The sequence below is a fragment of the Lithobates pipiens genome, unplaced genomic scaffold, assembly GCF_037356315.1.
Source record: "Lithobates pipiens isolate NorthernLeopardFrog02 unplaced genomic scaffold, aLitPip1_a1.2 Scaffold_28, whole genome shotgun sequence".
Taxonomy (NCBI): Eukaryota; Metazoa; Chordata; class Amphibia; order Anura; family Ranidae; genus Lithobates; species Lithobates pipiens.
The window spans coordinates 172,272,856-172,296,326 of NW_027507789.1; the positions used below are offsets into that span (position 1 = coordinate 172,272,856).

The 23,471-nt window shown below is 41.8% G+C and overlaps 2 protein-coding genes across 7 annotated transcripts in view; one reads left to right on the top strand and one right to left on the bottom strand.

Moving 5' to 3' along the window:
* Window positions 1-6,474: 6,474 nt before the first annotated feature.
* Window positions 6,475-12,168, top strand: LOC143935821 (gastrin/cholecystokinin-like peptide). The gene is made up of 3 exons (XM_077459931.1): window positions 6,475-6,559; window positions 9,163-9,372; window positions 11,980-12,168. The coding sequence occupies exons 2-3, from the start codon at window positions 9,165-9,167 to the stop codon at window positions 12,078-12,080; spliced, it is 309 nt and encodes a 102-aa protein (XP_077316057.1). The 5' UTR covers window positions 6,475-6,559; window positions 9,163-9,164; the 3' UTR covers window positions 12,081-12,168.
* A 4,329-nt stretch (window positions 12,169-16,497) lies between these two features.
* Window positions 16,498-23,471, bottom strand: part of LOC143935822 (trafficking kinesin-binding protein 1-like) — an 89,161-nt gene continuing 82,187 nt past the window's right edge. For 5 of the 6 annotated variants that reach the window (XM_077459936.1, XM_077459933.1, XM_077459934.1 and 2 more), the window contains one exon: window positions 16,498-23,177. In XM_077459936.1, coding sequence (XP_077316062.1) covers window positions 22,703-23,177 — 475 coding nt within the window. In that variant the 3' untranslated portion in view covers window positions 16,498-22,702. The remainder of the gene's footprint in view (window positions 23,178-23,471) is intronic. The other variant, XM_077459938.1, reaches the window with a different exon arrangement.

Below are 23,471 nucleotides of genomic sequence, written 5' to 3' on the forward strand. Positions count from 1 at the left end.
CAGCAATCAGTGCTATTTAAATGCACTGATTCCTGTGTAAGTGACACTGGCAGTGAAGGAGTTAACCACTAGGGGGCGGGGAGGGGTTAAGTGTGACGTGTGTGTGTGTTTTTTTGCTGTTGGGGGCGTGGCTTGGCATGTGACCTCACTGATCGTCTTTCCCTATAACAGGGAACAGATGATCGGTGACAGCCACACTAGGAAGCACGGGGAGAGGTTTGTTTACACAGACCTCTCCTTGTTCTTCAGCTCTGCTGGTGTCCCGCGATCGGGTCCGTGGGTCCCGCGGCCAAGGTGCTCAGGACTGGGTCGCGAGCGCAACGCCGGCAGCGCACGCATGACCCACGGCTGGGCACTTAAAGAGCAACGTACCTGTACGTTGATGTGCCCAGCCATGCCATTCTGCTGACGTAAATGTGCAGGAGGCGGTCCTTAAGTGGTTAAAGGCACTTGTAAAAAGTTATACCAAAATTTTAATAATTCACAATTCATATATACAAAATACACATCAAACAGTACAAACTGATTAGAGAATACAAAGAAAAAAGAAGAATGAAAGGGACCCATTGATCAACCCCAAAGGATTAGAACCACTTGTAGACTTCCTGTGGGGTATTGATAACCGAGTCAAAGAAACCTCCACTAGGATGTGGCATATGTTGATGGGGTGTTCATAGGTCCTGATGATTTAAAAAAAACTGGGTGCTCAACATGTTTCGCGATTTTCATATTATCGCTTCCTCAGGAGCTTCTGTTTAATGGAAAGAGAGATTTTTTTGAATCATAAAAAACAAAAATATATGTAAATATGAAATATACAATATCAATGCGTACTTATATATGCATCTGGTGTCAACTCGCAACACATTTAGTATTTAAAATTCTCAGACCTGCCCAGCTGACAAAATATCACTGCTGCCACACTACAAAACGCCCTCCTGATAGATGGTAGCACTGATATTTTGTCGGCTGGGCAGATCTGAGACTGAGGTCATCAGTCTATTCAGAACACAGCTCTGTATCCTTCCTTTGTTCCTGTGCAGTGTGTGGAGAGGGGTGGGGGGGTTCCCTTTCCTCCAATCAGCTCTCATACATTGTACACAAGCTGTAACTGCAGCTCTCTACCCCCTCCTCTCTGCTTCTGATAGTTTGAGAAGGATTTCACAATTGTGAACTTTTGAAGGGGTGTAGAGAAGAGAAGACTGCAGATAAACAAGTAAAACTTAGGTAGGAAGATTTGTTTCATCTCTGTGTATCATCTAAGGCTATTCACTTCACTGGGCGTATGGGAAGTTTTACAACCACTTTAAAAAGGACACATTGTACCAAAGGTATAGTTGTCCTATAAATTAGTTATTTGTGAGCATTGAGAAATATTATTCCATACAATACAATCTTCATTCTTTATTTATTCGGCTCTAATAGGTTCCCGAATCATCTATGTATTTGATCATAAATCCCCTTTTACATGAATCTGCAGTTCTGTGTTTCTTGCCGACCATATAAAGGCCTTGCTCTCATCGATCCGTCTACACGCTGGGTACTCGCCGCTAACAGAAACAACTTGACATGGTGCTTTGGTCACAACGAGTAGCTGAAGACAATGCAATCATATTATTATCTTGGAGGCTCTTGGCAGTAACCATGTCATGCATGCAAACGGTCAAGCAAGAACTCCAGGCATCAAAGTGATTGTTTCCCTCTTCCCCTCCCCCCATGCACAATGTACAGCCATGGCCAAAAGTTTTACAAATGACAAAAATATTACATTTTCACAAAGTTTGCTGCTACAGTGTTTTTAGATCTTTTTGTCAGATGTCACTATGGTATACTGAAGTATAATACAAGCATTTCATAAGTGGCAAAGGTTTTTAATGACATATACTTAGGCAAAGAGTCAATATTTATGGTGTTGACCCTTCTTTTTCAAGACCTGTCAATCAACTTCTGGGCCAAATCCTGACTGATGCAACCCATTCTTGCATAATTAATGATTAAAGTTTGTCAGAATTTGTGGGCGGGGAGTTTGTTAACCTGCCTTTTTGAAGTGTGGGGAGTTTCCTGGCCATGGCCCCAAAATCTTGATGTTTTGTTCCCCAAGCCACTTAGTTATCACTTTTGCTTTTTGGCAAGGTGCTCCATCAGGCTGGAACTGGCATTGCTCTCCACCAAACTGTTCTTGGAAGGTTGGGAGAAGTTGTTCTCAGAGGATGTTTTTTGTACCATTCTTTATTCATGTTCTTATTGTAGGTGAGCCCACTCCCTTGGCTGAGACGCAACCCCACACATGAATGGTCTGAGGATGCTTTACTGTTGGCAACACAGGACTGATGGTAGCGCTCACCTTTTCTTCTCTGGACAAGATTTTTTCCGGATGTCCCAAACAAATGGAATGGGGAGTCATCTGAGAAAATTACTTTATCCCAGTCCTCAGCAGTCCAGTCCCTGTACCCTTTGAAGAATATCAGTCTGCCCATTATGTTTTTTCCTGGAGAGAAGTGGCTTCTTTGCTGCCCTTCTTGACACCAGGCCACCCTCCAGAAGTCTTCTCCTCACTGTGTGGGCAGATGCATTTACACCTGTCTGCTGCCATTCCTGAGCAGGCTCTGCACTGGTGGTGCCCGAATTCCGCAGCTAAATCAACTATAGGCGACGGTCCTGGCACTTGCTGGACTTTCTTGGGCACCCTGAAGCCTTCTTCGCAACAACTGAACCTCTCTCCTTGAAGTTTTTTGATGATCTGATAAATGGTTGATTTAGGTGCAATCTTAGTAGCAGCAATATCCTTGACTGTGAATCCCTTTTTGTGCAACGCAATGATGACTGCACGTGTTTGCTTGCAGGTAACCATGGTTAACAGAGGAAGAACAATGATTTCAAGCACCACCCTCCTTTTAAGACTTTCAGTCTGTTATTCTAATTTAATCAGCATTACAAGAGTGATTTTCAGCCTTGTCCTCATCAACACTGACACCTGTGTTAATGAGAGAATCACTGACATGATGTCAGCTGGTCCTTTTGTGGAAGGGCTGAAATTATGTGGAAATGTTTTTTGGGTGGATTGTGTTCATTTTCATGGCAAAGAGGGACTTTGCAATTTATTACAAGTCATCTGATCACTCTTCATAGCATTCTGGAGTATATGCAAATTGCCATCATAAACACTGAGGCAGCAGACTTTGTGAAAATTAATATTAATATTTGGCCAGGGCTGTACACTCTTTATCTTAAATTCCACCTGAAAACTTTTCCTTTAGGAATGTAATGTAGTGGTCACATGACTGTCCCAGTCCATTTATCTCCCCCTATGATACAGTGGTAGACAGCAAAGGCGGATGCAGGGACTACATATTCCAGAGGTCTGTGCATTTCAAGATACGGGGCTCCTTGGGCCAATAGAAAAGACCATTGGCTGCCACAGCTGCACTATTAGGTCACCCCTGTTGTATTAAAAAAAGATAAGTTCAACAAATCCAAAGTGGTGCTTTGCTTTAATCGGACTTCATGCTATGACAAAAAAACTGCATATGTATCGAGCAAATAGGGCCCACTGATCAGACTATTTTTATCAGGCTGGTCAATAATTATACTGTACATATAAAAAAAATGCAAGACTAGATTTTCTCTACGCTCATTTATACATGTTAACCAAGCCTCTTATAACTGCTCTGCTGATTGGGATATGCGAAAGGGAAGGAAGAGCTGCACCTGACATGCCTCGGACAGTTCCTGAGCCTACTTATCATGGGGGACCAATCACAAAAGGTACACTAACTTGTCTTTTTTATCCTTAGATCAGTGGTGCACGCCTGTCTGTAGCAATTCATAGATGCCAGATTGTCTACTGAGCTGCCCAAAAGCATTTGGAATGTGGAAGGAAAAGAGGAACGGAAATCAAAAAGTGAATATTTGCTACAGTATGTTATATTTGAAAGTGTTACCAGTGATAAAGTTCCAGAAAAAGCCTGGTCGGCAAGTGGTAAAGTTCTAAAAGCTGAAGTTTTTTTTTACCTTTGTGCATTCTATGCTGTAAGGTAATAAACCTTCATTGTGCAGGTACCCCCAAGTCATTGACAGCAGCGGGATCCAATCACAGCCAGTGTGGAGGGAGCGGGGGGAGGAGCTCCACTCTGTGTCTTATGGACACACAGTCTTATGTCAGCAAGCAGCTTTCTATGGGGGCACTCAGCGGGGGGAGGAGTAAAGAGCGCCGGCGGGGGACCCCAGAAGAGAGGGATCAGGGCTGCTCTGTGCAAAACCATTACATAGAGCAGGTAAGCATGGCATGTTCGTTACTTAACTGCTTGCTGCCCAGCCGCCGTCATACTATGGCAGGTTGGCTGCGCAAATCGCCGTAGCTGTATGGCGGCCGCTTTAAGAGCAATAGCGCCCCCAGTGTGTCGCTGGAGCCGATGCACATGGCCGCAATGTCCGCCAGCCACCCGAGATCGCTCCACAAAGGGCCAGAATGGGGATCTGTCAATGTAAACAAACAGATCCCCGTTATGAAAGAGGAGTAGAGAGAGATTGTCTGTTCCTAGTGATCAGGAACAGCGATCTTTCTCCTCCTCCAGTCAGTCCACTCCCCACAGTCATAAACACCTCGTTTTTATAGCACTGATCGCTGTATAAATGTCACTGGTCCCAAAAAAGTGTCAAAAGTGTCTGATCTGTCCGCTGCAATGTCACAGTCCCACTAAAAATCGCAGATTGCCGCTATTACTAGTAAAAAAAAAAAAAATAATAATAAAAATGCCATAAATATATCCCCTAATATATCCCCTATTTTGTAGACGCTATAACTTTTGCGCAAACCAATCAATATACGCTAATTGCGATTTTTTTTTTACCAAAAATACGTAGAAGAATACATATCGGCCTAAACTGATGAAAACTTAAAAAAAAAAAAATAATTATATTTATTATAGCAAAGTAAAAAATATCGTTTTTTTTTTTTTTTTTTTTTTTTTTTTTTAAATTGTCAGTCTTTTTTTGTTTATAGAATAAAAAACGCAGAAGTGATCAAATACCACCAAAATAAATCTCTATTTGTGGTAAAAAAAAAAAACACATAAATTTTGTTCGTGTACAACGTCGCACTAGCGCACAATTGTCAGTTAAAGCAACGCAGTGCCGTATCGCAGAACACTGGCCTGCTCATTAAGGGGGCAAATCCTTCTGGGGCTGAAGTGGTTAAATTAAAGAATACCTTTAGTATCACTTCCACAAAAAATGGAATTCCCTCTGCACCCTCCTTTGGGGTTCATTTACACCTGAGTTGGGTGCGTTTGTGAGCGTATTCCAAATGCATGGCAACAGAAAATAAATAATGGTTCCCTATTAATCCAGTTTTCACCAGCACATTGTGTTGTGTTGCATTTTGCCCAGAGCTGACAAAAAGTACGGCATGCATTACTTTTTTTTTTTCAGCGCAACGCGTTCAAATGCATGCAAACGTGCATGAACACAGCACGCTGCAAGGAGCAGAAAAAACACATTGCATGTAAAATGCATGCCAACGCATTACAAAAAAACACAACGTGAATTTGTTAAGGGATGCTTTGTGGTGTGAATGAGCCTTAAAGGGGAAATATCGCTATGATGCACTTAAGGGTAGCAAATAAAAACTAGGAAATAGAAGTACCTGCTATGAGCACTGCTCTGATTGGCTAGTATGAGCCGGTATAAGATGTTCGTTAAAGGATGGAAAAAATGATGCAATGTAAAGATGGACAAAGTGACCCAGGAGCAAGGGACCTAAAGCTGGCCATACAAGCTTCTTTAGAGTTACCAACACTAGTACTAGGAGGACACACCCTTGCGCCATAGTTGATAGAAGATCTAAAGCAGAGATATGCAATTAGCGGACCTTCAGCTGTTGCAGAACTACAAGTCCCATCATGCCTCTGCCTCTGAGTGTCATGCTTGTGGCTGTCAGAATCTTGCTATGCCTCATGGGACTTGTAGTTCTGCAACAGCTGGAGATCCGCTAATTGCATATCCCTGATCTAAAGGATATTCTACAATCAGATTGTATAGTGTATGGATATCTTTACATTGGTCACACATTCCAAAGGCTGATTATGGTCCCCGTTTGACCACAAATCGATGTACATGACATATACTGTACCCTTTCTGTCCTTAAAAAGCAAAAAAAACTAAATTCTAGCCTTTTGTAATCAACGGCATTAAAATGGATCTGGGAAAAGAAGAGTTAAATTATTATTTTAGTTTTTTTTCAATTCCACTTAAAACTATTTTTCCGTAGCGTGCAGATCTGGCATCTTAGTGTCAGGCAATGAAATGAAACGTAATTGTTCAGTTTTATTGCACCGTCTGCGATTGTGATGAGTGATCCTCTTGACAAATAGTTAATCTCCATCTATCTAAAGGGCAGGAGGTTCTCTGACATCACAAGCAGAAGGGGCCCTGAAGGAAGAATATGGGTGGGTGGGACCAGCCACCATCACCTACAATAAAAAGGCGATGGGATGCTGCAGCCAGCCCAGCAACATCTTACCAGCAGCAGCATCCAGGCTCTGAAGGACCACTGCAACAGGTGAGCCATGTATGAACAGCAGGGGGCGATAGACTGCTCAGGATTTGACAGCTGTGTATTGATTTAGGCTGGGTTCACGCTATCTTCACATGCGGCTCCTAGCAGGAGTCCGGTGCGTCCTCGTTCACCGTTTCAGGTCAGATTTCAGTCCGATTTTTTGGGCTGAATTCGGACCTGAAACTGACCAAAAGACGCACAGGACTCCTGTGTGACTTGCACCAGAGCCGCAGAGGAGGTATGTGAATCGGCTCCATAGAGAGACAAAATCTCCTGCTATTGTGAGTTGGATGCGGAGAAAAACCACATCCAATTCGCAATAGTGTGAACGCAGCCTAAATGGGATGATTTAGAAATGGTGATAGATTATTGCAAATACCATTTCATTTTTGTCTGCCCCAATGTTGTAAAGCGCTGTGTAAACTGTTGGCACTATATAAATCCTGTATAATAATAATAATAAGTTTGTACGGTTACATTTTTATTTTTTTTAATGTCTAATACGTCACTTAAAGATCATTGCTACTTAACACCACAAAGTCTTAAGCCATATGCAGCAGCTAGAGGAGTCTCCTTCCTCCTGCTGCAATTTCCATGCAGTAAACTAAAAAAGGAAAAAAAACTTGTGTGTAACAGAGGGGCAAGAAGCCTCTTTGACTGCCAATCTCAGCAGATTTATTATGCCATCAGGTGTTTCAAGCACCCTTATTTGTCAGTTTTGGGTCGAATTACTTTTTCTATATGAGACGCCTGACCAATAAGGTTAAGGGCTACTGGATACCAGTCTTGGAATTGTAAGGAACCTTTTTGATAGAGGGATTTTTGTTCCTTAAAGGGAACTTTAGTGTTTATAATATTTATATAAATATATTTCTAATAATGTATATAATGTTCTAATAAATATATATATATATATATATATATATATTTTTTTTTTATAAATATGTATGTATCTATGTAAAAGAGATGAGCTGTAAGAGTATCTAAATGCAAGGGGAAAAAAATGTAATACACAGAATACAGAATACTTCATTTATCTCAAAGGGAAATTGTTAAATATACTGCAGCTTACCAGTCCTTAGATGTGATGGCTGCATTCGTTTTCTTTTTTCTTTGCTCAGCCTGGTGATCCTGGTAGCACACTTCCTGCCCCTGGATTACAGGGCTCACTCACTATGGAGCAGAAGCATTATCACCCTAGGGCAGGTAGTGTGTTAGGACTTCAGAAAATATCCCTTATCTCCTCATCTTGCTTACGTAGGGGGGAGGTGTTCTGTAGCCCACAAACAAACACTAGATAAGACTGCAGAGGGCACAAATGATAGAACAGAACTGGATTTCTGACATGATCAGCAGATTTTCTTTTTTTTAATATCATAAACATACATCACAACCCACTTTTATTGTTATATTTAACAGTCCCAAAAAAAGCAACTAAGAAAGAACTGTTAGGGTTTTTATACACTTTTAATCCCAGCTCCTACAGTAACAGCATTTTGGGTCTAGATATAGTAGAGAAGGGTTAGAGCCTCTGCTTGTTTTTATTGATGATTGTTATGGAGATTTCCCTTCACTTCCTGTCCTTGTGACAAAGGGGTCAGAAGGACAGGAAGTAATAGGAATAGTTTTATTAGTTAAGATCAGTGTAACAACAAAGTTGTTAGTGGGATGCACAACAAATACAGGCATACCCCACTTTTACGTACACCAATGGGGTTTATTTACTGGAAAGTGCAAAATCAGGCTCCCTTCTGCATAGAAACCAATGAGCTTCTAGATTTTATTACCAAAGCTTAATTGAACAAGCTGGGGTTAGAAGCTCATTGGTTTCTATGCAGAAGTGAGCCTGATTTTGCACTTTAGTAAATAAACCCCATTGCATACTTAAAAGTGGGGTATGCCTGTACAGTATATTAAGCCTGACTGGCTGCAGTACTTGTATGTTGCTGTAGATGGCGACAGACATATTAAACTTTATGGACTCCATTCAAAAAGCTAAACATGCCCTGATAAAGAAACTAATATTCAAAAAGTGAAGATTTTTAGCTAAGGTTGAAAATTGCAGTAATAGGGCTATAATAAATCACCCTATTCTTGTGTTAAAAGCTTTGTGAATTGAACCTTTGGTCTGATAACTGATAAAAGCGCCAGTGGAGGAACAGGCAACCATAAAAGCCTGGTAGGGGTTCTAACCCTTCTCTATTCTATCCAGAAATTTGCACTGAGTTGGGCGTTATTGCAAATCATCTTTTTTTTAAGTGTTTGCATGTTAGATGTACAATCTCTGCTTCCTTCTCTGGTTGGGTATGATGATCCTTCTCTCCCACTGCAAGTCTACCTAAAAGGGTCTGTCTAATTTAAACCAATAGACTGCCTAAAGGCTCTAATGAGCACCTTCCTTCCCGGTCTTGCTTATTGCGTGCCTTGGTCTGCCTTCCTATTAGCAGAGATTGGGGTCATTGTCCAAAAGGAAGGCACAGAGGACATCGGTGGCAGTCCTGGGGTGTTACTACCACAGTTTTGGGTACCTTAAAGATCACTGTATTTACTCTTAGAATTAGGGGTTCCTTTAACAGGTTTACTCTTTGTACATTCTTGTGTTACAGAAATGGACAAGAAGATTTGTGTTAGTATTCTGCTAGCCATGCTTGCCATAGCAGCCTTGTGCAGGCCAATGACAGAGCTAGAATCAGCAAGACACGGAGCTCAAAGGAAGAACTCCATTTCTGAAGTCAGTAGACGGGACCTCCTAGCATCCCTGACCCATGAACAGAAGCAGCTGATCATGTCACAGCTTCTCCCCCAGCTACTTTCAGGTAATGTGCAGCAACAAAGTATATATATATATATATATATATATATATATATATATGAGAGAGAGAGAGAGAGCATGAATCACGGCTCAGAATTTACAGGGATGTACAGTATATGGTTCTAGTGCCAGAGTATGAGGATTTCCTTATACACTGCTTGGCTTATTTAAAGTGTATATAAAAACAAAAATGTAATATAGTGCCCTCAGATTCCTCCTGTATTGAATTGTATTGTAACTATATTGTTTGCTCTTGTATTGTAAAGTGCTACGCAAACTGTTGATGCTATATAAATCCTGTATAATAATATAATAACATTAAAGCTATTTCCTATTATAATCAGTGCCATTTAATGCCCATAATGTACTATGGCCACTAGATGGGGCTATCATAAGAAAATAAGTATGTTCCTCTGCACCATCTAGGGGCCATAATGCAGTACTTTCTGCATTCACACATTTAAATTGCAGAAATTACAGCCATGCCGTTTTTTTTAATACATCTCTTAACTCTTCTAACACCTAACATGCAATCCTTAATCTGACACTTTAATCTGACCCTTAAACACCCCTTACCTTAAAGTGTTACTAAACCCAGGACCCTGCATTCACTATATCTGGTTTCTCACAGTACACAGACCACCAATTATTTTAGTAAATGGGTATATCTCTTTTATCATCAGCACTATATAGCAGTTTTGTGCCTTCCATCAGTGTCTGGTTAAAGCTTGTAGGAGGAGTTTTCATTCCTATGAGGCTCTGTATGGACAGTGATGATTGGCCCTGTGACGATCACATGCACCCTCCCAAGAAAACAAAACAAAAAACTCTTTAGCAATACACACCAAACTGAGCACATGCGGATTGCCGCAAAGGCTCTGTACTATCAGAAGATTAATTGGGGACCGTGGAAGAAGGGGAGGATCAGAGAAGACAGGATCAAACAGCCTTTTTACACAAGGCAGAGAATTACCCCAATTAGGTCCCACAGTGAATATAACAAGCATGCGTATGCAGACTGATTTTACTGTTGTGGGTTTAGTAACACTAACACACCCACCTTCCCCCTAAAATGCCTCTGATTCAGAGATTTACAGCCTTTTTGGCAGTAGCAGCTGGTGCTCAATATTTTGGGTCCAGAATATTAATCCGCTATTGTCACACAAGTGGGTGGGCTTGGGACACTCTGCGCCCGAGCCCACACTTTTTTTAAACCAATTAGAGCCTCAGGCTCTAATCATGTGCTTAAAAAAAGTCCCAATTAAAATCCATGCGTCCGCGCCCTGCATGTAGATTAGGGGCCGGGCGCATTGATTAGGGGGTTGGCGCCCCTGCTCCCCATATGAACGGGCTGCCATTCACATGTCACATGTCTATAGGCCTCTTGTTATCATGGCAGGCCGCCCTGTGCTTGACATCTTTACCCCATACCCACAGCACTCTCTTTGGGTATTCAGGCAGCTGTGGGTGTCATGATTCCCTGATTATAATAGTCGACAGTGGAGCTAACTCCATTCAATCCATTAAAATAGTGGTCGATACAACTAAAAACTTTTGGTGGGCCATGGTTTCCAGCAGCTGCATTGGATAACAAGAGTAGTTACCGAAGCTGGAGATTTTCTAGGTATTTCAAGCGTTCTGTGACTGAGCTGAAGTTTAGATCTTTGTTTACTACCTGCTGGGACCCTACCACAGCTCGGCTCTCTGCTTTGTGCCCTGAGTTCAGCTTTAAGTACCCTTTGATATAATACAGAATGTATGTTTCTGCTTGATGACTGTGTGCTGCCCAGATCTTAAAACCAGCAAACATAACATTTGCACCACCATGCTTCACAGTTAGTATGAGGTTCTCCTAAAATGCTGTATTCGGTTTGTGACAAACATGGTCAGTGTTACCAAATAAATATCTTTGATTCATCAATCCGCAGCGCACTGTTCCAGAAGGCCTGAAGGCTTTTTCGTGGCACCCTTCCAATGCAGGTTAAATTGGGCCAATCTTTGATTGTAGATACATGTACTTTGAGTCACCTGCAGATTCTGCAATTAAATTTTGGGGTCTTTCGAAACTTATTTTGGCATCAGGCAGCTCTTGAGCAAAAGAGTCCTGAATTTAGCAATCCCTTGCCAGACTCCTAGGAATCCATAACTTTCTTTCTGGGGGTCTTCAAGAGCTCTATTGATCTTGATATGGTGACACTCCACACGTCAATAGCTAAGAGAACATAAGACCTTAGATATCTGAGGTTTAAAAATTGCACAGTTTCCACCTGCACACTCCCTACGGAGGATCTAATCATTGGCATTAGTAATTTGAATTAGTAGGAGTTATACTTCCATTTTCCACGTAACAAGTCTGCATTTTTATTTAATTGATGAGAATGAATCCACCATGTCAAGTTTATGTGTCATTAGTTCAAGTGCATCCCCATTGACATCTTTATCTGTTAGACACCATTTAAAAAAAGGTCTAATATTTTCCAGTTCAAATATGTTAAAAGTGTCAACAATTTTCATGGGGTGTCCATCATTTTTAATATGACTGTATAAATCTGTACCCTATATTTTTCCTCCCATAATTTACCACCCTAACCCTTTATTTTCCCCACCGCAGAACTCTCCAACGCTGAGGACCATCTTCACCCCATGCGTGACCGGGACTATGCCGGATGGATGGATTTTGGCCGCAGAAGTTCAGAAGTCACAGAATCTTAAATCCTTTCCTTTACCATCTCTGCCTATTTTACTGCTGTGAACGTCCCAATGGGGAACAATGATGCTAATAAATTATTGGTCTGATAAATATTCTGCACTTTGTTTTTGATGCAATCAGGCCTCATGTACACTGCTGCTGCTAAACGGACGTTTAGGAGCCGTTGGGCATTTTTTTCGACTGCTCCTGAACTCTCCTCTGTTCTCTTATCAGTACATGTACACAGGGTCGTATATAGTTGCTTCGAGGCAGTTGAATTTAGAGGCTTTTTTTGGAACGCAAAAAAATGGGTTCAAAAGCTGAGTTTAGAGGCATTTTAAGCGCCAAGCGCGGCTAAACGCGGTAACTCGTGTTTAGTTTACAGGCGTCATTCATTTTTGGCTATTTTGAAAGAAAACATTTTTTTTTTTCATTTTTTTTTCTAAAAGCATATGTGGCATATAAATGCGGCAAAACTGATGTTGATGTTACTGTCTGTCAAGTTAAATTGTTCAGGAGAGGTTGTAAAAACGTCCCATGTACATGAAGCCTTAGAATGTTAATGTGTGGAGAAAAGGCTAATTATCAGCAAATATCAATCAATAATAATAATAAAATCTGTTTACACGGTAATATCTGTTCCAAACAGAACAAAGAGAGAAAGAACTGCTTGGCTAGAAACTAGCCAAAACTTTTACTGCGGCGTCCCTGTTGGTGGGTTTTCCATCCCTGGTATACCGAACAGATCTTCCACATGAGGCAGATCATTTTGTAACACACATGAAAAAGAAATAAAGCACCAATTGTGGGTGTGGCCAAATGACAGTGGGAGGGGCTTAAAGGGACAGTCTCAGGATTGTATAATGCACAAAGTGGAGGGCTCGGGACTGCATAATGCACAGAACATATGCAAAATTGACTTTCTGCTGTCAGTACACATCCCCACCCCCACAGCCCTGAATTCACTCTCTTGGCCCACCACCCCAGCTTAACCCCTTCAATACAGACATTGCCCAGTACATATGCCCCTCCTTCCAACCAAACCCTTTATTGCGAATTAGATGTGGATTTCCCCGACATCCAATTTGCATATCACGAGCCTATGACCGGTTCACACAGCTCTAAACGGCTGCGGAGCGAATTGCACAGGAGTCCTGTACGTCTTCTGGTTCTTTTCAGGTATGAATTTAGCCAAAAATTCAGACCAAAATTGGACCTCAAATGGTGAACACGCACCGGCCCCCTGCTGTGAGCCACTCCATACGGAGGTGTGAACCAAGCCTCAAGCACATCCCCTTCAGTACTCCCAACAGTATAAATACACCCCCCCCCCCCCCCCCCCCATACAGACTCACTTTAGTACAGCCTTGCCTCAGTGCAGACCCCCACCACTACAGACTAATCTCAACACGGATTCCCCAGTACAGACACAGCTCACTACAGTCCCCTCCCCAGTACGGATGCCCCCCCCCCCCAGTTCAGACAACCCCCAATACAGATGAACCTCAGTACAGACCCCCCCCCCCCCCACTACACTAGTGTCATCTCCAATTCAGACCCCCCTTCCCTCTCAGTACAGACAAACCTTCCCAGTACAAACACACTTCCGTACAGAAACCCCCAATACAGAGTATCCCCCCCCCCCCAGCAATTTTTTAGTACAGATTTCTTTACCAGATTCAAGTAGTTAGTTCAGAGTGAGGGAAGACCTCCCCCCGTGTCATGTGACCAGAGTAGAGGAGGAGGAGTCTCACCTTGGCTCTGAAATACCACTGTCAGACAGAAGGTGGTGCTGCACTTCTGATACTAGCACCAGAAAAAAAGAGTTGGGAACACTGCCTGTTCTTTCAAATAGAAAGGACTTGGGGATAAATCTGCCAAATGGGGGCACAGAAAACAATAACATTTGTCAGATTCTAACCCTTTACCAATTTATGGAAAAATAGCTTCAGTTAGAATGTAAAGCTGAAGCTTATATTTTGCCTTCCCTGGTTCCACCCCCGTTCCCTCATTAACACACTCCAATCCAAATTTTTCATGACATCTTATTATAGACTATCTATGCAATGTTGTAGATGTTGGGTGCAGGGTGCTTTAAATGCCTTCCTGGAATCATTACAGCACCCTGCCTCGGTTTGCCTCTCAAGAGCATCTTCTAAATGCATGCTGTGAGAAGCTCACAGTGTACAGTGAAGTCAGAGTAAGGAATTTCAGTACAGGCGAGGAGCCGGTACAACTGTGCAAGACCGAAGTGAAGGCCGGAGTTCAGCTTTAAAAATTGCTAATCATTTTAGGGGGAGAAGGATTCGTAAGTTGCAAGGACATTCCTTTTATTTCATTAATTGATCCCACTTGTGTCCCTATAAACCCTTCTTCCGACTGTGGCTGATTTACTGGAGATCATGTCCACTTTGCAAGGGGATTTTTGCTTATTCCATTTCAGCACCTACAGTGGCCTTGGGGCTCATTGGAGGGACCAAATGGTAAATTAATCTGCAATCCTTAACACTTCTCAATGGCTTTTCTAAAAAATACACATGTAAAAGGCAGTCTATGGCAATGTCATATTTCATTGTAGGTAGACACTGGTGAATTGAATCACCTGCTATGTACATTTTTATATCTCTCAGGGAAATCTGGTGAAATTTATGCATTCAACTACCTACAAGGCGGAATTACTTTTCCTGCTGGATTTGAGGTCTCTTTATATAGTGAGTGCCTCGGGGGTTATACAAAGCCTGCTGGCTCATTGCTGTCTCTCCCATAGGGAAAGTCTAATGTATGAAAATGACAGGACTAAAGAGTCTCTCACAACTACAAGTCATGTTCATCTCCACCAGTTCAAACTTAATGGCCAATGTGTGGACTGCGACAACTTCTAAATGACTCTGTATCACCATTTTATCCATATAAAAATATTTTTTATGTAAATTACTGTATTAATAAATGTGCTAAATACATAATTCAACCAACAAAGTGCAAATATAAATGTGAAACAAATCCCACTCAAAGTGCAAATGCTAGTAAAAAAGTGCAAATACTAATAGAAAATGGATGGCAAAAAATCTTCAGTGAGTTCATAAACAAAGTGATAAAATATAAATGTATAACAAGTCCACATGAATGGTCTCAGTGAGTGATCAATTCATTCCCATGGGTCCATCTCTTATCCGTGGTTACGTGCATCTAATTTCACCATTCTGTGACTCCACCACCACCTTTTAGAATGGCCACTCACCAGAAACAAATATGTATGCACCTTTGGTTCATCAACTGTATAACCACTCCATTCAATCGATCAATCGGCACCCTTTCCGAGCAGTATATCAATGTGATTGGTTTCTCTTGCTCTATTCATTATCATAAAAAGTAGATGGCCATCGTCCCCTCTATGCACTCTCCAGGTTTCATAAATCAACCCCAAGAGAGTACTATGGTAAGGCGATCCACCTGGCAAGCTTGTGAGGCCCCTTTCACATGGATGTTCCAGCCACATTCAATCCAATCCAGTTCCAGCGGATCGGATGGGAGTTGGGTGTAAATGGACAGGTTGTCCGCTTACATCCAGCTACGTATACAGGAAAGTAGTCTGTCTGCTCTGCATGAGTGAAGCCAACATGGACCTGTCATCTGGCTGCTCAGTGAAGAGATCCCCTGCTGAGCAAGCAGACTGCACTCCACCCCGTGTAAAAGGGGCCTTATGATCCCTCTCCTGATAGGCTTTGGTCAAATAGCCTGTCCTTATTATCAAATAACATGTTCTTATTATCCAAGGGCCCTGCAATCCATTAATGTCACCCCAGAAGATTATAAACCGCTACAATTAGGAAGCCCCTATTTAGGATTAGCTAAACCCTGCCCATTTACCCATGCCATGGGATTTGAGACAACCCGTAAAGACTCCTGCAGTGGCTGCCTCCTTCTAGCAGTTTGTGATCTCCACTGATTACATAGGTGCAGTATAGAGTGCTTCATTTACATCTCTTAGCAAAACTGAACCAAACTGGTACGTTGAGTAGATACCTCCTCTGTTCTCACCCATTGTCTGTATGCAGTTCAGCGCATACGACAAGTTGAAAAAAGGAAAAGGTCTTGGTTATATTTCCAAGGTTGCTTAGTGTCCTTACATCATTAAAGCAGCTATTGTGTTTTAAAAAGTACAGTTACCTTTATAGTGAAATAAATCCAGTTTTGTGAGAGTGGCAACCTTTAAAGTATGATGAAGGTAGGCATGAAATCATGGAGGCACATTCTGTGGGAGATACAAGAAACGGAAGGATGACTGAACTCTCCGGTATGAGTAACTTTTTGGCAGGCCTGACCTATAAATGGACATCCGTGGTATAGTGTGGATTTTTAAGATCTGTGGTTCTCCGAGATTCACTGGCTCAGCCGTAAAATGTCCCTGTAAATGCTATTAAAATATGGCACTCAACCACCTTTACAAGTCATCTGTTTATTGAACAGATAGGCAATCAGTCAAGAGTATTTCCATCATCATGAAATATACATCTCAGAACATAAAGCACATTACCATTCGCTAACAGGGTCACCATTGCAATACATTTGGTCAAAGATTGAGAGTGCACAAGTCATTTTATAAAAAAAAAAAGTAATGTAAAAGGCCTGAACAGATGATTTTTCTTTCCTTTTAAAAGACCAATATCGCCAACATCCAAGATGTTCCATGTGAGAAGGCAACTTTTGTATAATATATACGATTCCTTCAATATAATACAGCCCATGCTTGTCATGTGGAAGGGTGTTTTGTCAGAATGTTCTTCTCTGAAGTGTTCACTCTACACATGTGACGTGTTCCTTCTGCAGTGTGCATAGTGACATACCCCTTACCCCAGATGTAGCCAAGGTAAGGACACTCCCGCCTTCTTCATGTGTCAAATGTAATGGATTTTGTAGAGGCATAGATGTCTGAAATGTAAATCTGCAGATTATTCTGCTTTCTAGCCTTGTAAAGTCTGGCGAGCCCCAAACTGTGAATGACAAGTGGTACTGAACGCAGTGTCACCCTAACTTTTCCAAAATTTGCAAGTGGATAACAAAAACAGTCAGATTTAAAATGTTATATGTTTTAGACATTCATGGTCCCATGTACCACATTACAGTCCAGCAAAAGCCCCATTAACACTTGTGAATGGGGCCATGTGCGATTACATGCGGGAACCCCAGCAAGGATTCCTGGCAAATAGTTGCAGGAAGAAGCCCCACTGAAGCAACATGAGACTGATGGCTCCAACAGGTAATCACAGCTGCTTACCTGGAGTGATTACCTGCGACTGAATGGCCTTGGACCCAGGCATTCTGCACCCATTTACAGGTAATCGCTGCTTTACACTTAACTAATCAAATTGCAGTTCACAGCATACATACAGTACAATACACCGGGGTTGATATACTAAAACCAGAGAGTACAAAATCTGGCACAGCTGTAGCCAATCCGCTTCCAGGCTTTTTTGTGAAAGCTGAAGTTAGAAGCTGATACCTTGCACAGCTGCACCAGATTTTGCACTCTCCAGTTTTAGTAAATCTCCTCCAATGTCTCAGAATTGTGACAGGACATAAAACCTACAGCCGTACAGCATAAAAATATATTCTCTGTAAATCAGTAGTATTCAGCTCACCAGCAGAGGACAGTAAAAAACAACATTTAGATGACTGTAATAAATCAGCAGGAGGCAGTAGTGAGTATGAATGAAGTGTTCAGAAGATTCCCTTCCATCATTTCAAGTAGTTTCGGAATGTAGATATAGAATTGTACATTGAAGTATGGCTTCTGTCCTTTTGGAAGCAAGATAATGGACATAAAAACAAACTAAATTTCTCTGGACACGTTATCACAGCTATACATGTCAAGATTTGAGCATGTGAGTGTTACACTTGCACCATTACTGCAAATGATATGACCAGGCAAATGCCAGTATTATGGTCTACACCTGCTTTTAGATATTGTGGCATAATGGTAGGTGGTTGAGGGACACTATGGGGTTAATTTACTAAAACTGGAGAGCAAAATCTGGTGCAGCTCTGCAAAAAAACAATCGGCTTCCAGGATTTTTGTCAAATCTTAATTGAACAAGTTGACGTTAGAAGCTGATTGGCTACCATGCACAGCTGCACCAGGTTTTACACTCTCCCATTTTAGTAAATTAACCCCAAAGTGTCACCTCGCATGCTGTCATATGTGGGAAACAAAGGTGAAATCAGGTCACCCTTGGCAGTGTGTGATCCACACTGGGTTTTGCTTCCCATTAGTGAACAGCAGCAGGTGAGATAGGAAGGAAGAGCAAGATGGTGCTCAGGCCTGGGTCTCAGGAAGCTACCTGAGATAAAGCTACATGTAGAAATCGCTCCATATGAGCAGTGATGGGGGCTTGGGCATGTTTGGACCAAACCTGCCAGGAAGCCGTCACTGCATATCACCAATCATAGGCAATGAGGGACTTCCCAGCCAGCTGCACATACATAAGCAGCTTATGAGTGGCGGTTAGAGATGGGCTCAGGCGTTTACCGAAAATCCCACGTGCCCAATTAGCCGTGTGCAGTGTTGGCTTCCTGGCGAGATCGGAACACGTTGGATTTCAAACATGCCCGACCCCATCTCTATTGGCGATGTGCAGTGCCGGCTTCCTGGCAAGATCGACCTCAACGCTCCCGAGCCCATTCTTATGTATGAGAGTAGAAAAGTTTTGCAAAATGCTTATTTTTTTGTTAGTGACTGGGAGAAGCCCTTTTCCTGCGAAAGAGGAATCTGTACAGTTGAGTTAGTGCCTGGATGGCAAGGATTTATTTTCTGTTTTGTGTCTCCCCTTTTAAATAAAACGGACAAGTCAGAATTTAAAAAAAAGACTTGCCGTTTGGACAGCCTTTTTCCCCAGGGAAGGTGATCCCCACTTGAGCTAAAACCAACAATATGCATAGGTCAATGAAAAGTAGTGCTATCAACAATATGCATAGGTCAATGAAAAGCAGTGCTATCAACAATATGCATAGGTCAATGAAAAGCAGTGCTATCAACAATATGCATAGGTCAATGAAAAGCAGTGCTAAAAGTAGTGCTATCAATAATATGCATAGGTCAATGAAAAGCAGTGCTATCAATAAACAGAGCACCACAGGCACTGCATTTACCTATACAAACTCACAAGAGCAAGATCTTCAGCATGGGATCCCCATTGCAGATATGTGAGCAGTCGCAGAAATCGTCCTGCCAATCATAAAAACCCTACAACAACTTTGTATCCTCTGATGAACATTAGACAAGTGTATCATCTTACAGAGATAACCCTGAAGTAGATAGAACTATGCACTTATGCATAGGACAGAACATATACAGTGCCTTGCGAAAGTATTCGGCCCCCTTGAACTTTTCAACCTTTTGCCACATTTCAGGCTTCAAACATAAAGATATAACATTTAATTTTTTTGTGAAGAATCACCAACAAGTGGGACACAATTGTGAAGTGGAACGAAATCTATTGGATAATTTAAACTTTTTTAGCAAATAAAAAACTGAAAAGTGGTGCGTGCAAAATTATTCAGCCCCTTTACTTTCAGTGCAGCAAACTCACTCCAGAAGTTCAGCGAGGATCTCTGAATGATCCAATGTTGTCCTAAATGACTGATGGTGATAAATAGAATCCACCTGTGTGTAATCAAGTCTCTGTATAAATGCACCTGCTCTGTGATAGTCTCAGGGTTCTGTTGAGAGCATCATGAAGACCAAGGAACACACCAGGCAGGTCCGTAATACTGTTGTGGAGAAGTTTAAAGCCGGATTTGGATACAAAAAGATTTCCCAAGCTTTAAACATCCCAAGGAGCACTGTGCAAGTGATCATTTTGAAATGGAAGGAGTATCAGACCACTGCAAATCTACCAAGACCTGGCCGTCCCTCTAAACTTTCAGCTCAGACAAGGAGAAGACTGATCAGAGATGCAGCCAAGAGGCCCATGATCACTCTGGATGAACTGCAGAGAACTACAGCTGAGGTGAGAGAGTCTGTCCATAGGACAACAATCAGTCGTACACTGCACAAATCTAGCCTTTATGGAAGAGTGGCAAGAAGAAAGCCATTTCTCAAAGATATCCATAAAAAGTCTCATCTAAAGTTTGCCACAAGCCACCTGGGAGACACACCAAATATGTGGAAGAAGGTGCTCTGGTCAAATGAAACCAAAATCCAACTTTTTGCCCACAATGCAAAACGATATGTTTGGCGTAAAAGCAACACAGCTCATCACCCTCAACACACCATCCCCACGGTCAAACATGGTGGTGGCAGCATCATGGTTTGGGCCTGTTTTTCTTCAGCAGGGACAGGGAAGATGGTTAAAATTGAGGGGAAGATGGATGCAGCCAAATACAGGACCATTCTGGATGAAAACCTGTTGGAGTCTGCAAAAGACCTGAAACTGGGACGGAGATTTATCTTCCAACAAGACAATGATCCCAAACATACAGCAAAATCTACAAAGGAATGGTTCCCAAATAAACGTATCCAGGTGTTAGAATGGCCAAGTCAAAGTCCAGACCTGAATCCAATCGAGAATCTGTGGAAAGATCTGAAAACTGCTGTTCACAAACGCATCCAACCTCACTGAGCTCGAGCTGTTTTGCAAGGAAGAATGTTCAAGAATTTCAGTCTCTCAATGTGCAAAACTGATAGAGACATACCCCAAGCGACTTGCAGCTGTAATCGCAGCAAAAGGTGTCTCTACAAAGTATTAACGCAAGGGGGCCGAATCATTTTGCAGGCCCCACTTTTCATTTTTTTATTAGTTAAAAAAGTTTCAAAAATCCAATAGATTTCGTTCCACTTCACAATTGTGTCCCACTTGTTGGTGATTCTTCACAAAAAATAAACATTTTATATCTTTATGTTTGAAGCCTGAAATGTGGCAAAAGGTTGAAAAGTTCAAGGGGGCCGAATACTTTCGCAAGGCACTGTAATTGCACAGATTTGCTGGAGTCTGCCTTTTTTAGATCAATGAAATTTCCACAGAGTGCATTTACTTTACATTTAGTAACTGACGTTTATAACACAAAGATTTACAAATATAGACCTTCCTGTGCACCGTAATGCAACATACTAAAGTATCCAAACCCAAAAAACTAAATTGTAATATATTGTAGCTTAGATGCAGTGGCTGCATTCGTTTTCTTTCCCTTTATTTTGACCTGGTAATCCAGCGAATAAGGCTGGCCATACATTATACAATCTTCTTGTACACTTTCCTTTAGATTTTCCAAAAAACATATAATATGAGGTCAAACCTAAACACTTTCAATTTGTATGCAATCAGGCAGACCCTTACACTACATAGTTGAAGGTAAATCTCAAGGAAATTGAAAAAGAAAATTGTATAATGTATGGCAGCTTAACACTTCCTATCCCTGGGTGGCTCCACTCACTGCTCCACTGTGTCTATGGAGGAAGCCATAGTTGTCAACTTTAAATATGTCTACCTTTGTCCATCTTCACTACATGGGAGCTGATGGGATTGGCAGTTTATAAAAGCAAGGTGAGAACACTGCATCTCAGATAAGAAAAGAAAAACGAATGCAGACACCACATATACAGACTTGTAAGCTATAATATATTACATTTTTGTTTTTAGAGCGGTAGTAAACAGATTCGTTAAAATAAAAATAAGTGGGCCCCGAGCGGTTTAAGCCATAATATGCTAGTATGCACTGCATACTACATCATAACAGACTTTCCTTTAAACTAAGCCCTCCAGCTCAGCTCTGTCACCGTTGAGGCGCTTCCATCTTCACCCGGTCTTCCTTCCGGATTCATAAGCTCCGGCTGTTTGAGTGCCCGGGCAGCGATGACATCATTCCCGCGCATGTCCACGGGAGTCACGACTGCAGAACTACGCTCTGGATTGATGGCACATTCAGTGTGCTGTCAGTTCAGAGCGCAGTACGCATGTGCCAGTGACATCTCCGGCTGCTTCAAGCATGAATATCTTCTAAACGATGCAAGTTTAGATATTCACTGTACCTACAGCTAAGCCTTATTATAGGCTTCCCTTTAGGTACAAGTTAAAAAAAACAGCATTTACTACCACTCTAAGTTTAGTTACCCTTTAGGCTGAAGGTATACAAATACAAAAGCTGGAAAGAACAATCAGAACCTGAAGCAATCATTTTTCCATCCAGCATGCCCATCCAGTGGGCACACATAAATCCGTGAGCTGCCAGTTTATCTCTACTTAGTCAGAAGAGAACAGTAGGAACCGTCCAGTTTTCTATATGGTTTGGCCAAAGTCCCACTGGCCAGCACTTTCTGCTGCAACAACGTTGTGTTCATCTTGTTACCCTAATATTGATAGGGGAGCATGAATATTCTAACGCTTGATACACTGTATAGTGACCATACAAGAGGTCTCTCTTGTAAAATGGATGGAATGGGGTCAAATGAATAGCTGCTTCCTAATGAACCGTCTGACAACAAAGTGTTTGTATGTTTTTCAAACACAGCATGCAAGTAATGGTATTAAAGTGTCTGTGATCATCATATTCCAGGAATCTTCATCTTCTGTACATGTCCTGGGGAAGTCCACTCAGTGCAAAGTTTTGCAAATTTTCATGCTGCCTTGTTGGGCATTTGGACAATGTGAATTTAGCTTGGGGGATTTTTGTCCTCTGTTGTCCTCTGGAAAGAGGCACTACCCCTTTCTGCCACCCGATTCAAGCCAAGCCTCTGCAACTGTCCCACCAAGTTCAGGCTGAAGATGTTTTTCTGGGTTGGAGCAGAGTCTGATGTCTTTGTAACTGTAGCACCGTCCACTAGTGATCTTCCAAAACCCAGACCCATCAAAGTCCTACCCCAACTCAAAGGTAAGAAAGAATGGCGTGCAACTGGAACAGGAGGTCCAATTTCATTTTCTGTTGAGGTTGCCTTGCTGGGCTCAGCAGTGGCAGATATACCGTGCTCCTGAAGCAGGGTAACTAGTCCCATGGGAGTGTTGCGTCCAGAGCTGGTCTGGTCATGACTTGCTGCAGCAGAGATTACCGTTTGGTCCTTTTGAGTATCTAGGTTGAGGGAACTTATGCTCTCATAGCTTCCACATGAAGAAAGGACTGTATTACGAAGACTGAGGAAAAAAGCAAAAACAGGTGTTAATGCACCAATAAATTAGGTCTTCTAAATCAATGGGGCTTCACCCATATGTTTCCCTTTGGAAAAACAGATGAGAAATATGTCTGCTATAAAAACAGTATTGGCCCCTTCTTTCCTTTTCTACACTAGATCAGGTTATTGTTAATGTGATCATAATAGCAATGCTGCCTATATTTAAGAAGGCCTTTTGTATAAAAAACTAAAGTAAAAATTGAGAGGTTATCTGTTTTCTCTTAGCCCTTGTACACACAGTCGGAGATTCTGACAA